Raw genomic sequence first — 13,522 nt, 5'->3', positions numbered from 1 at the left:
CCTCTGCCAAGGGGCTGAGAGCAATGGGGGTCCCTGTTCAAGACAAAGACACAGCACCAAGGGTCCTCCAGAAGTGGGCATCTATAGTACTTCTGACCTTATTCCATTTGGAGCCCACATAATCAGAATTCAGAAGGGGTATATCTGAAGTGAGCTGAGTTTACTTATCAAAATCTTGGAAGGAGAATGTTGTTCAGTCAAAGAGCTGAGAAAATATGATTGAAGGCTTTCGTTTAACCTGTTTCGTTTAACCTGAGAAAAAGTGTTTCTTAGACTTTGGTATAACAGTTCTTGTGTAAATAACTTGTGCTAATTGCAAATGAGTCTTTTTCTTTAATGTGGACCCTGGGGTATTTGGGCTTCCCAGGTGGTGCTTGTGGTAAAGAACCCGCCTGCCAATGCATGTTGGATCCCTGGGTTCGGAAAGATCCTCTGGAGGAGGGCATGGCAATCCACTCCACTATTCTTGCCCCGTGGGTAGAGGATCCTGGTAGTCCATAGGGTTGCACAGAGTCAGATACGACTGAAGCGACTTAGCACACATGCACGCATGCAGGTTTTTATTTGGAAATACTTTGTAGTTGTAGCTTTACATTTAAGATTCTCTCCAAATATTCTTTAATGCAGACTTGCCTCAGAATCAAATGAGGAAAGATGATGCTGATATAAAGCTTGGCATTCAAGAAGCCATTTTAAAAAAAGAACTTTCTAGCAATGTGAGCTGTCAGTGCGGGAGTGGGGTGGGGCTGGGGAAGGAATGAGCAGGTCTGGAGAAGATGGTAGGAAATGAAACAGAGGAGCAGGGGAGGAGACTATTCCTTGTTTTGTTTTCTTCATCTTAAGGGGTTTGGGGGCTTCCCTGGTGGCTCAGATGGTGAAGAATCTGCCTGGAATGCGGGAGACCTGGGTTTGATTCCTGAGTTGGGGAAGATCCCCTGGAGAAGGGAATGGCTACCGACTCCAGTATTCTGGCCTGGAGAATTCCTTGGACAGAGGAGACTGGTAGGCTACAGTCCATGGGGTCGCAGGGTCAGATATGACTGAGCGACTTTCACTTTTAAGGGGTTTTGTCTTGGTTGGAGGAAAGGGACTATCCAGGGCCACCAGCCATGGCTGATGCCCCCAGCGATGACCAGGGGCCATGTCAGCAGCAGGGACCTGGAGGTGAGAAGGGTTCAGGAGACACCTTCCATAGAGAAGGGGCTATTCACCTTCCCCACGGCTGGGTGTTGAATCTCAGCCTTGCGATTAGGACTATTGGGATACAGAGCTTTGTGGGGCCTTTGGGTAGAAGAATGTCTTTCTTCTAGGGCCAGCACTAGGGATGACGAGGCAAGCAAGGTGCCCTGGGTGCAATGTTTAAGGAAGCCCCACTCTTGGGTGCCAGCCTGGCCTTTGCACAAGGCTGAGGTTGAGCGCCTCCTTAACGTTTGTGCCCTGGGCTGCCTGCTTGCTTTTCCCAATCCCAGCTTTCCTTGCTGCCCTTCCTGCACCGGTCTGGAAGAGACAGGAATTGAGGGATTGAGCCCAGCCCAGGGGCCGGCGGGGGGTGGAGATTTGGAGTGTGCCCCCTCTTGGAGGCTTCTGGCGGGGCTGATCCCGCATTCCCTCCTCAGGGCAGAGAGGGCACAGCAGGTGCGAGCAGGGGCAGCAGGGGCCCCTCCTTTCACTGCCCAGTGCCCTGCTAAGCAGGATCGCCTGCAGCCTGGGAGGGGGAAGGAGGACTTCAGGGCCCTGATGGAAGGGCAGTGCCCAGCCTGAAGAAGCAGATCCGTGGGGAGGGGACCTGATGCAGGAGGGTTCCGCAAGACTCCCCTCTCCACTGCGCTGCCCATCTCCCTCCGACCTCCTCTGGGAGTGCAAAGGTTATCAGACAGCCCTCTGCAAGCGCAGCCTTGTCCCTCTGGGAGCCTTGGTGAGTCAGAGGCCAGTTCCAGTCCTCAGTTCCTGCCCTCTGAAGCAGGGAGGCCGGACTGGCCTGGAGCCTCAGAACAAGGTGGGAGGGAGGGCTGGATGGTGGGGAGGAGACTTGAAGCCCGAGGAATAGCTCCAACCAGAGGCTCAGCAGACAGACAGTGCATGGCATCGCTGGAGACAAACAGGCTGGACACACAGCCGGGACAACTGGCCTAGGTCCCCAGGGACTTGGGGAAACCAGGTGGGTAGGAGGTGCCCTGCAGGAGATGAAGTGCATCCCGATGAACAGAAGGGATAACAGTTTTGATAGCTTTCATAGCAGTAGTTTCATCCCTGGTGAGGAGCCAAGGGCCAGGGCCAAGTAGAGACAGAAAGAAAGTTGACGCAGATCATAGGGTATATTCCCAAACCAGTCCAGCCCTTTGCAGTAAGAGTAAGCCCACATTTATTGAGCACATCAGCAACTGAAAAGAACACAGGGCCTTTCCCCTCCCAGTCTTGGCTGGATCAACAATAGATGCTACATTCCACACTCAGTTGGAGTAGCGCTTGCCAGAGGACAGAGCAGAAAGCTTTTAACTTTGAGCTAAGCATCACCCTCCAGGTATAACAGAGGACGGACAGACGGAGAGCTTGAGAAGGGGGTGGGCATGGATACGAGGGCAGTGCTTTCAGAAAGAGCTGAGGGTGGGCAGGGAGTACCCCTTCCTTCCCTTTGGCTGCCCTTTTGCCCAAGGCTGTGACTGGGGTTTCAATGGGGCTATTTGGAGAGGGGGATGTGTCCATCTCAGCTGAGGACACAGCGCCCTGCGCATCCAGAGAGACTGTGGGAGTGAGGGATGGGCAGACTGACTGCTGATGGCAGAGTGGCCCGAGTGCCCAGGGTTTGTTAGAGCAAAGGATGCCAGAGAGCCTCCTTGTGGGTGTCTTGGATTCTAAGCACGACACAGTGGGAGAGGGAGGTGGGGGGCCTGAGACGGAGCCCACACAAGCGCTCGTGGGAGGAAGTCTCCAGGCGCTGCAAGTCCAGGAAGCAGGACCCCGTCCACAACAGTGCCCCCAGCAGGAAGCCGCCCTTTCCGCCTCTCCTCCCTCCCCCAGGGGTGGGGTATCAGGGTCAGGAGTAAACGTGCAAAGTGGGCACAGGAGGTGAGGGTGACCCCAAACTCATACACACACGTGTGCACACTGACACACACGCACACTCCTGTTTTCTCACTTCGGTTCCCGCTTGGGACTGGACTGAGCTGGGGGATGGGAGGAGACTCAACTCTAAGTAGAATGCTCTGGTCTTTGTACTGGAGCCAAACATTTAAATTACAGAACTGAGATGGACTTTGTGGCTTTAAAGTGGCTGTTGGACGTTTTATTACCTACGAGAGTCCAGAAGAGTTATGAGGCTTGCCTTAATTTTCGTCCAGGGACAGGGGAAGAACCAGCTCCAGAAAAAGATATAGAGAAAGCTGTTTAATGATTACTGGTCCCCCATCCTACCCCAGCCCCTAGAGTCCTGCTTATTCAATATAATGGACAAACCCTTCATTGCAGGCTCTGAATTAACTGGTCTGCATTTTAACTCACTTAGTCTTCATAATAACCTACGAAGTCGGTGTTACTCTTCCTATTTAACAGATGAGAAAACTGAGGCCTGAGACATGAGATTATGTGCCCAATCTCTCCCAAAAGGGAAAAGGAAGAGCTGGGACTCAAGCCTGCTTCTTGCTGCCTCTTGGCCTGTGCTTACTGCGGCCGCCTCTCTCCAAGGGTCTCTGAGAGCGCAGAGCCAGGAAGCCTCACCAAGTTTATACCTGTCTGGGTTAGAGGCCCTGTGGTGACACGGCAGAAGTGCTGATACTGGGTGCCTCCTACAGGACGACTTCCTGGCCTGATGCACCTTTCTGCTCAGTCCCACCCCACTGTCTGCAGGAAAAGGAGAAGTCAGGGGCTGAGTTCTGCAGCACTCTTGTGATGGTTGATCAGGCAGTGTGTCTGTGTGTGCGAGCACCTGTGCATGTGTGTGCGTGCACGCACATGTGTGCACACACACAGATATGTGGCTCTCCAGCTGCCTCTCCATCAGTGTCATCCCCCTCAAGGGCAGAGACCACACCTTTATTTTCTTCCAGTCCCTTCTCAGCTTTCAGTCCACATTGCCCACAGCAAGGCACAGGTGACAGGTGCTAAACACCACTGATGTCCCCCTGCCCTCCCAGCCCCTGTGCAGCAGGGACCAGGCTGCTCCAGGCGACCTCTCCCTTCGACTGTTGCTCAGGTCTCTGTGTCTCAATTGTGTTATTTCTGGCTGGGGCAGCCGCAGGCACTTGGTAATGTGTTCTTTGAAAAGTGATGGAAAGAATCAGGTATCTGTTCACAGGCTTATAAATCCTTTCAGCTAAAATTCTTTCTCCTGATGTTTTTCTCCATTGGCTGCTGGATTTATTGAAACTGGGGAAAAGGATGTGTTTCTAAGTGAGCAGATGCCCAGATGAATTCATTGTGGGGTGTGGTTGGTAATAATTTAATTAGCCCAGTTTTTTTTTTTTTTTTTTTTTTTTGGGAAAAAAGTGTTAATTAGTTCTTGCTTAAAATACATCACTTTGAGGACCTCTTCTTCCCCACTTCTATCCCCTGGGTGAAGCCCCAATTTCCCATTCATGCCCAGCCCATCTCAGCCTGGTCACTACTGTTATTGAAAAAGAAAATGCCAAAACTTATTTTGGGGCAGCCACAGATTATGACACACGTTGATGGATTCCTATAGATTCAGGAGACCCGGGAGAGGGCGGGATTCCACCAGCCGTCACCCACAGTGACCTCCGAAGGATCATGGAACTCTGGCCCCTCAGTCCCAGCTCCAGGAGGCTTTCAGGAAAGGACTCCTGAAAGCCCTGGTTGAGGGTGGCAGGTGTGGCCAGGGCGAGTTGGTGCAAATGGAGAGGGAGGGCTTGCAGCCCTCAGACGGAAGGGAAGAGGTCCCTCCAAGTGAGCCCATCGCCCCGCTTCTTGTCCAGCCACCTGCCACAGGTGAAGATGGTGGCCACCCCGGTGCTGGTGTTGGTGACCTCCACCTTGTCCACCAGCCAGCCTGAGCAGTAGCCGCTGCCGTCGTGCTCCAGGCGTACCTTGCGCAGCTCGCCCAGCTCCAGCGTCTCCAGGAAGAAGCGGTCAGTGCTGCCCCGCTCAAACAGGTTGCGCATCTTCTGCTTCAGCTCCCGCTTGCCTGTGTCGCCGTTGGACCCAAAGATGGTCACAAAGACATTGGCATCAGTGCCCGCCCCTGCCTCATAGCCGGTCGTCACGATGACCTCGTACTTGACCGGCACCAGGCTCTGGACCTTGCTGGCAAAGCTCTCCGTAGTCTTGGTGACCTCGAAGACCTTGAAGTACTTCCTCTTCCTCTTGAGGGGTATGAGGCTGTCGCAGTTGAAGAAATACCTGCGGGTGGGAGCAGGGGAGGTCAGGGGGTACCAGCCAAGGCTCACGCCCTCCCCTCCAGGATCCTGGGCATCCACCAGAGATTCCCTCCCAGGCGACAAGATCTTAGGGCGGAAATTGTCCGTGTCAAAATGTAAGGATAGAATTTTCAGATGAATTTTTGTTCATCTGAAAATTGACAGTGACTGACATCACCATCTTTTAAACTGCCCCTTGATTCTCCTTTTCTTTTTCCCCTCACACTCCACATCTGTGCGTAGTCGCTTAGTCGTGGCAGACTCTTTGAGACCTCATGGACTGTAGCCCGCCACGCTCCTCTGTCCTTGGGATTTTTCAGGCAAGAATACTGGAGTGGGTTGCCATTTCCGCCTGCAGGGGATCTTCCTGACCCAGGAATCAAACCTGCATCTCCTGTGTCTCCTGCATTGCAGATGGATTCTTTACCTGCTGAGCCAATCCACATCTGATTCACCAGCAATTCCCACTGACTCTATCTTTAAAATACAATCTAATAAGTCCAGAATTGGCACAATCTCACTAACTACCTTGCCACTCCTCTCGTCCAAATCACCACCATCTTCTGTCTGGAATGTGTCAGCCTCCTAACTGGTCTATCTGCTTCTCAATACCTATCTACGGTGAATTCTCTGCACAGCATCCAAGTGATCCTGTGGAGATGTAAGCCTGAGAATCTTATCCTTCTGCTCAGAATTTAAACTGCCCTTTGATTCTCCTTTTCATTTTCATCCTTATTCTCAGAATTTTTGTTTTTCAGTTGCTCAGTCCGACTCTTTGCGACCCTATGGACTGCAGCATGCCAGGATTCCTTCACTATCTCCTGGAGTTTGCTCAAACTCATGTCCAGTGAATGAGTGATGGATTAATACTTGTTCCCAGAATAAGTATTAATAAAAGCCACCACCTTACTAAGGCTTGCAAGACCTTACATGATCTGATCCTCGGCCCAGGGTTTACCTCTCTGACCTGTTCCTCCCCTTCTCTAAGCTCACTGCACACCAATCAGGCTGATTCTCTTGCTCCTTCCAAGGGAGTGATGAATGCTTTTATCCACTCTTGTCACCTTCAGAGGAGCTATGGGACCAGAACGACAATCCTAGGCTAAGTCAAGTGGAAAAGTAACTATGAGATAGAGGTATGCTCCCAAATCCCTTGCACTTGGCTGAGTTGAACCATGGGTGTATATGTGTGTTGTGTGTGTGCACACATATGCATGTGTTCACGGATGACACAGTACAAAGGGGTGCAAAGTACTGAAGAAGCTACCACATGCAGAAACAAGTCCAGGGCCAAGAGAAATGGTCTTGGACCAAAAAGTCCCTTCTCTACTCCACCCCCAGTGTGAGCCTCTGGGTAATGACAGTGAGTCCAATAGTTATAGGAAGAAGTCAGAGGCGCGGTGGGAAAACACTGCATGGGGTAAGGGGGCTGGGGTCTGCCCCAACCCTGCCACCTCCCAGCTATGTGACCTTGATTTTCCCACTGGCAATGCTAGAGGTTTGGACTGAACAAATGTCCTTGTTTTCCTCCCCCATCCAAATTCCTAACATTTTAACAGTTTTGGAAAGAAGCAATTCTGGCACTGGCTAATGATTTCAGAAACGTAGCTCGGAAAGGGTGTGCCCAACGATGAAAAATTAATTTTTAGATGAAAATCTATAACAGTAAAAAGAACTTGGTTTTCTGCATGCTCACTAAATGGCTGGGTTTTGCATTTTTGCATTTCATCAACTCCCCAGGTCATACAGTTCATCTCCTCCAATTTCACAGAAGGGAAACAAAGGCTTGGAGAAGAGAAGTCATTACACAAGGTGACCCAGAGCCGGGGCCCAGAGCCAGCCTGCCCGGCCACTACAGGAACCAGCCGTTTAAAGACACTTGGCAGGAAATTCGAATTCTGTCTGGAGAGCTCTCTTCCTCCAACTTGTCACTTGATAAATCTGGGTTGTTGTTATATACCACACTTTCTTAGAGGGAGATATATTTGCCTTCTTTGCTTAAACATTCACTTAAAATGTATTTCTTTATGCAAATGTCCACTCATATACATAATTCTATATAAATGCACAAATCCTGTGATCATATGTGGTTTTCTAAATGCACTCTTTTCTTTTATGCTTGGCTCTGTCTCCCTTTTCCCCTCCTTTCCCCTCCTGCATCCTGCCTTCACCTCAGATAACTCATGTAACAGTTGTGGATATATCTTGCCAAATTTCCCTCTGTTTTGCCCAACCTTGCACGAACGCACATAGACCCACACACATGGGGGACGTCAGTGTTCCCTTTACAAATGGCATCGTATAATGCATGTTTCCCCATATCTTGCTTTTCTCACTCAACAGTGCTTCCTGGGAATGGCTCCAAGTCTTCTGGTACATATTTAATTCGTTGTTTTAATGGCTGAAAATTAGTCCCTGGTGGAGTTATAAGGAAACGTTTCCTAACAGACATCATTATAAGATCACCAAAATGTGGGACCTCAGGGCTCTGTGGAGTCAAGACTCCAGCTGTGGAAGAACATGCCAGGCTGTGCTCACTTGCAATAAGCTCGTGAGCAAGAATAAAGGCAAAGTAGAGAATAATGAACAAAAGTGAATATGTTAGAAATATGATCATACTTGTTGATCATACAAGAAATATGATAGATATGATCTAGAAATATGATGTCATATGATCATATAGAAATAATATGATCATATAGAAAAATGATCATACTTGTTGATCATACTTGCTGAATATGATAATACTTGTCTGAACAGCGTGTGTGTGTGAAATATCAGAAAATCGCCAGAGAGAATGGGGTCACCAAATGTTCATGGTGGCCTTCTCTGATGGATAGGACTTTAAGGAATTTTACTTTCTTTTACGAAAGGGATTTTTCTTCTTTCTTTCATACACATTTTTTTGCCTTATTTGAATTTTAAAATGATTATGTATTATATGTGATAATGAGATAAAACAACGATTTCGTTTTGGGTTTTTTAAAAAAAGAAACAAAAGCCTCTCTGTGCGTCCTTCCACTGAAGTTCTGAGGATTTAACAACAAAGAGCTGGTCAGAAATGCTGCAAGAGTCAGGACTAGAATCAGTTGGAAGGTGAAAATTTGAGATTTTTATAAGAGATTGAGATAAAATTACTTTGTATTTCATGGAAATCCAGATATTATGGCCCAACATGCTGGTTAGAAAGGAACTGTGGATCCATATACAGTGTTATGTAAGTGGTCTTTACATGGTAGGATTTAAATGTGTTCTAGAGCAGTGACTTTGGCCACCTGATGCGAAGAGCTGACTCATTGGAAAAGACTCTGATGCTGGGAAAGATTCAGGGCAGGAGGAAAAGGGGACAACAGAGGATAAGATGGTTGGATGGCATCACTGACTTGATGGACATGAGTTTGAGCAAGCTCTGGGAGCTGGTGATGGACAGGGAAGCCTGGCGTGCTGCAGTCCATGGGGTCGCAAACAGTCGGACACGAATGAGCGACTGAACTGAACTGAACTGAGAACGGTGACATGTAAATAGGCTCAGACAATAAAGAATCTGCCTGCAATGCAGGAGACCCGGGTTCAATCTCCGGTTTGGGAAGATTCCCTGGAGAAGGCAATGGCAACCCGTTCCAGGATTCCTGCCTGGAGAATTCTGTGGACAGAGGAGCCTGGTGGGCTACAGTCCATGAGGTTATGAAGAACTGGACACGACTGAGCAACACACACACACACAGAATGGTGACATGTGAATAGCCACAGTGACACACACCTCTGCCCCATCCTCACTCTGGATAGAGGTGATATCTGGCAGAGGGGAAGAGAGGTGGTCACCCACCAGAAATCACAGACCAGCACAGTAGGTAGGCTGGAGCATGACTTCTGAGAGCCTCTGTACTCCCGCCATCTTTCCCCTCCCACCAGACTCTAAAGAGCATCCATCTCTCCTCCCAGAGAGGAGCTGGGTGATGGCCTGAAGCCACACGGCTGACCAGGTGATGGCTGGAGCATCTGGGGTCTGGACTCCCTGTACCCCCCTTTGAGAAGATCCCCAGCCTGTGGACATCCCTTCCTCCCCTCCCAGCCCAGCTGACAAAAGGCCACACTTTTGAGAGTGTAGGAAAAGATGCTTCACTGGGAGTGGTAGATTCTTTCTACTGAACAAGGAATCCTACAACTCAGCTGAGGACTGTGGGTCAGGAAGTTCTTCACTCCCCTCCCTCCTGAGACTGGAAGGTGCTGGGTGGCGTTGAGACCTTTGACTCTCTCACAGCTGACACTGCGTACTTAAAGCTAATTTAAGTAGCAACTCTTTTATTATTGTATTGTATTGTCTTGTTTATTTTGGGTATTTGTAGAGAAGTATGAGCAGCCACATTCCTTGCAGTCGGGAAGCAGCACAGGTTGGCTTGCTGGTGGGCTGGAACTCTCCTCAGCCCTGTATCCCAGCTTCCAAGGCCTCAACAGGATTGCTCCTCACAGCCATGCCCAGTGACTCCTACAGGGTTTACTGTACCCTAGCTGGTTTTTCCCCAAAGAACAACAATATAGCATTGCAGCCTGAGAGGGCGCTGCTATGAACTGAATTCTCTTTCCCCAAATTCTTACCTCAGTGTGATGGCATTTGTGCATGGGGCTTTGGGAGGTCATTAGGTTTAAATGAGGTCATGAGGATGGGGACCCATGATGGGATTAGTGCCCTTGTGGGAAGAAGTATGTGTGTGTGTGTGTGTGTGTGTGTGAAGTCACTTCAGTCGTGTCTGACTCTTTGCCACCTCACAGACCATAGACTGCTGGGCCCCTCTGACTATGGGATTCTCCAGGCAAGAATACTGGAGTGGGTTGCAAGGCACTTCAGGGGGTCCTCTCAACCCAGGGATCGAACTCATGTCTCTTATGTCTCCTGCACTGGCAGGTGTGTTCACTAGGGCCACTTAGTGACAGAAGGAAGAGACACCAGATCTCCCTCTGCCGTGTGAACGCACGATGAGCTGGCAAGGGAGGCCTCATGGGAACTCAACTCCGCTGGCACCCTGACCTCTGACTTCCAGATTCCAAGGTGTGAGAAAAGAATGCCCACTGTCTGAGCCACCCAGTCCATGGATTTGGTCGCAGCAGCCTGAGATAGCTAAGACACAAGTTCACATGTCAGAACCCTTTCCTGCTCCATTCCCAAAGGGCAATCTTGCTTGGAGACGGCCCGTTCCAGGGAGCTGGCGGGTGCACGTAGAGTGTGGACAGACATTGCCTGAGAGGCTGAGGCCCCGAAGGCTGGAGCCGAAGCTGGGACCCGCCTGGCCAGGCAGGGCTGCTACTTGTGTCTGCTGCGATTCTTCTGAAAGATGCTGTCAAGAGCAGGGCCAGCCCGGGAGGGGTATGAGGGGGGCCTGGAGGGGCAGACAGTGGTTCTGAGGGTGGCCCAGCTATCTTAGCCTCTCCTTGGGCTTACCCTCCCTGAGGCACATGCTGCCCTCTCCTTCCCCATCATCCTTTCCTGGTTCCTTTTTAGTGTCTTTTCTGCCTTCTAGAGCCTCAGGGCTCTTTCTGGCTTCCAACACAGTTACCAAGTGGTTTTAATTAGAAAAACTGATGGCTGCGAACTGTTACCCAGGTAACTAAGACCCTTAATCCTCTAGAAATGTCCCCAGTAAAGCTCCTTATCTGGGGTCCTCGGGGCGGTGGGCATGGGATTTCTCTGCTGGTCCCCGCTCTGCCCACAGGGATGACGGGCATTCACTCTGACTGTGGAGCAGCAGGCTTCAAAGCTGTATCTCTTTGTCATTACACAGTGATCATGGGGGCAGGGAAGGAAAGACTCAGCTGTCTGGCACTGCCTGACTGGCTCCTCTTTTCTTCCAAAGAAGCACCACTGGATAAAAAGGCTGGAGCACCCTAGGTCATCGAGTCTAGTCCCCTGCCTCTGGGGTAATGCTCTGTTCAGAAAACTCAAGAACCAGTACAGCTGCCTCTTTCCTTTCTGACTCAGATGCCTTGAAGGGGACACCTCCCCGCCCCCTGCCGTCTTGCCCATGGTCTGGCTGCAGGCTTCCCCGGGGGAAGAGGGTGGAGACCCAGCACATACACGTTGCCATACTCCATCTCGGTGATGGTGATGGTTTTGACGTGCCAGACCAGCTCTCTTTTGGGGATGAACCGGTCCTCCCTGGCAAGGTGGCCCACGCAGAGGGAGGCAATGTCCCCCAAGTAGACGCTGTCGAACTCAAATGTGTCTGTTGTCCCCCTGCAGGACACAAAGGTACCATCAGTGAGCGCTGCTCATGCCCACTGAAGGAAGTAAGCATTTATCCAGTGCCAACTGTATCCTAAATGCTGGTCTGAGGAACAGGGATAGACCGGCAAGCGAGACCTGATGTCAGGCCTCCATTGCTTGAGGGGTTCAGTCTAGTTTTGGAACAAGACAATTAGAACCATTTAAAAGCCCTTCGGGCTACCTGTTCCCAAAATCAGTGATTGGTAATAGCGGATGGTGTTGGAGGAGGGTGAGGCCCTGGGCCCTCAGCTCTGGGCTGAGGAGGGAGGTGAGATTCAGGGAGCAGAGGGAAGGGGAAGGGAAGCATCTTCTCATGAAGACTTGATTTGGCAAAGTCATGGGGTTGGAGGTGCGGTCATTTCTGGAAGGAGGGCTGGCTTGGCTGGAGTTTGGGTTCAGGGAGGGAAGTGGCAATGGAAAAGAAGTGGGGTGTGCTGCCTTTTGGGGGTGGGGCAGCTCAGCCCATCTTCATGCAGAACGGGTGTTGAATAGAGGGTGAAGTGAGGTTATGGGAGGAGGAGGCTCTATTTAAGAGATTCTGGAGGCAGCAGGGAGATGAAATGGGCATCTGGGCAGTTCAGAGGCAGCTCTGATGTACAGGAAGACGTGAGAATCTCCAGGGCGTGGCGGGCAGCAGGGAGTGCTGAGCGGGGGCGCTGTTACACGAGACCTAATTTTGATTTTTCCTATGAAGCATCTTAAAGGCTCTCCCCTCCCTCTCTATTTCTCACTAGAACTGAATTCCATGCTGTCTTATTTGCGTTTTTACGGGTGACTGTCTCCCTTTTCAAGTAGGCTGTGAGCTCCTCATTTGCACGGATGTGGAATAACATCTGTGTGATTCCCAGTCCTGCCGCATAGTGGACTTGCTATAATTAATTAAGTGATTTTTGTTGTAGTTTTGCATTAAGTTTTAAAAAATTGAAACACATTTGACATATACCATTGTGCAAATTTAAGGTGTACAACATATGAATCTGAAACATTTTTATATTGTACTATGATTGCCATTGTGGCCATAATTAGCACTTCTATCATATTACATAATTATCCTTTTTTTCTAGTCATTGGAGCAATTAGATTCTAGTCTCTCTTAAATGACAGTCTTCTCCCTTCCCTTTTCTAAAGCTCCTGTTGTGTCCCTAGAGCTGGAATGGCGTTGGCACACAGTAGGTACTCAGTATGTTCTTGCTGGTTAGGCCCATTTGTATATTTATGGCCCCAACTAAAAGGGTTGGCTCTTGGGGTCCCCCTCTTACCCACCCCACTTATCCCCATTCCCCTGTGGGCACCCCCTCGTCCTACTTCCTGAAGGCCCGCTGTCTAGAAGAATTCTCCACGAGAAACTCTTTGGACCGATTCTTCCTGCCCTCCAGGATGAGCCAGACGTTCTCCCTGGTTTCGCCTCCGTTGCCGGTTTCTATGACGATCTCGTAGGCTGCAGTGGAGAAGGTGGGAGACAGTCAGCAGAGGGGAGGCGGCACCCACCATTGGGGCAGAAGCAAACCCACCTCTCCCTTCAGGTCCTACATCTGGTCTGAGACTACAGACTTAAGTGTGGGGGCTGGGACGCTGGTTAAAATCCTTACGATCGAGGCACTGTCAACAGAGCCTGCCTCGATTTAGGGGCAAACCACAAGGAGGGGATGAGTTTCCCAAGGGATGCTGGGGCCTGGCTCTCAGGGATGGAGGAGTCTCTGAGATGCAAAGTGAAGACCAGGAGCAAAGAGAAGGGAGGAGAGGCAGGGCCCAGCTACAGAAAGGGGAGGGGAAGATCCAGGCAGGAGAGACTCTAGAAGAGCCTGGAACTTTCTCTGGCAAACAGCCTCTGTATTGTCTCAGCTCTCACTTTGGTGTCTAGCTCTGCGTCACAACCTCCCTCCCCTGAAGTTTC

At 50.3% G+C, this 13,522-nt stretch overlaps 1 protein-coding gene across 2 annotated transcripts in view; it reads right to left on the bottom strand.

The window, feature by feature from the left end:
• Nucleotides 1-2,389: 2,389 nt before the first annotated feature.
• LOXHD1 (lipoxygenase homology PLAT domains 1) overlaps nt 2,390-13,522 on the bottom strand; it is a 195,615-nt gene continuing 184,482 nt past the window's right edge. For both annotated transcript variants that reach the window (XM_025273259.3, XM_044934547.2), the window contains 3 exons: nt 12,934-13,066; nt 11,440-11,598; nt 2,390-5,352 (listed from right to left, as the gene is read on the bottom strand). In XM_025273259.3, the coding sequence (XP_025129044.3) occupies nt 4,872-5,352; nt 11,440-11,598; nt 12,934-13,066 (773 nt within the window). In that variant the 3' untranslated portion in view covers nt 2,390-4,871. The remainder of the gene's footprint in view (nt 5,353-11,439; nt 11,599-12,933; nt 13,067-13,522) is intronic.

Source organism: Bubalus bubalis, chromosome 22 (genome assembly GCF_019923935.1).
Source record: "Bubalus bubalis isolate 160015118507 breed Murrah chromosome 22, NDDB_SH_1, whole genome shotgun sequence".
Taxonomy (NCBI): domain Eukaryota; kingdom Metazoa; phylum Chordata; class Mammalia; order Artiodactyla; family Bovidae; genus Bubalus; species Bubalus bubalis.
The sequence above is the reverse complement of the archived record's forward strand: the minus strand, read 5'-3'. Positions and strand labels throughout refer to the sequence as shown.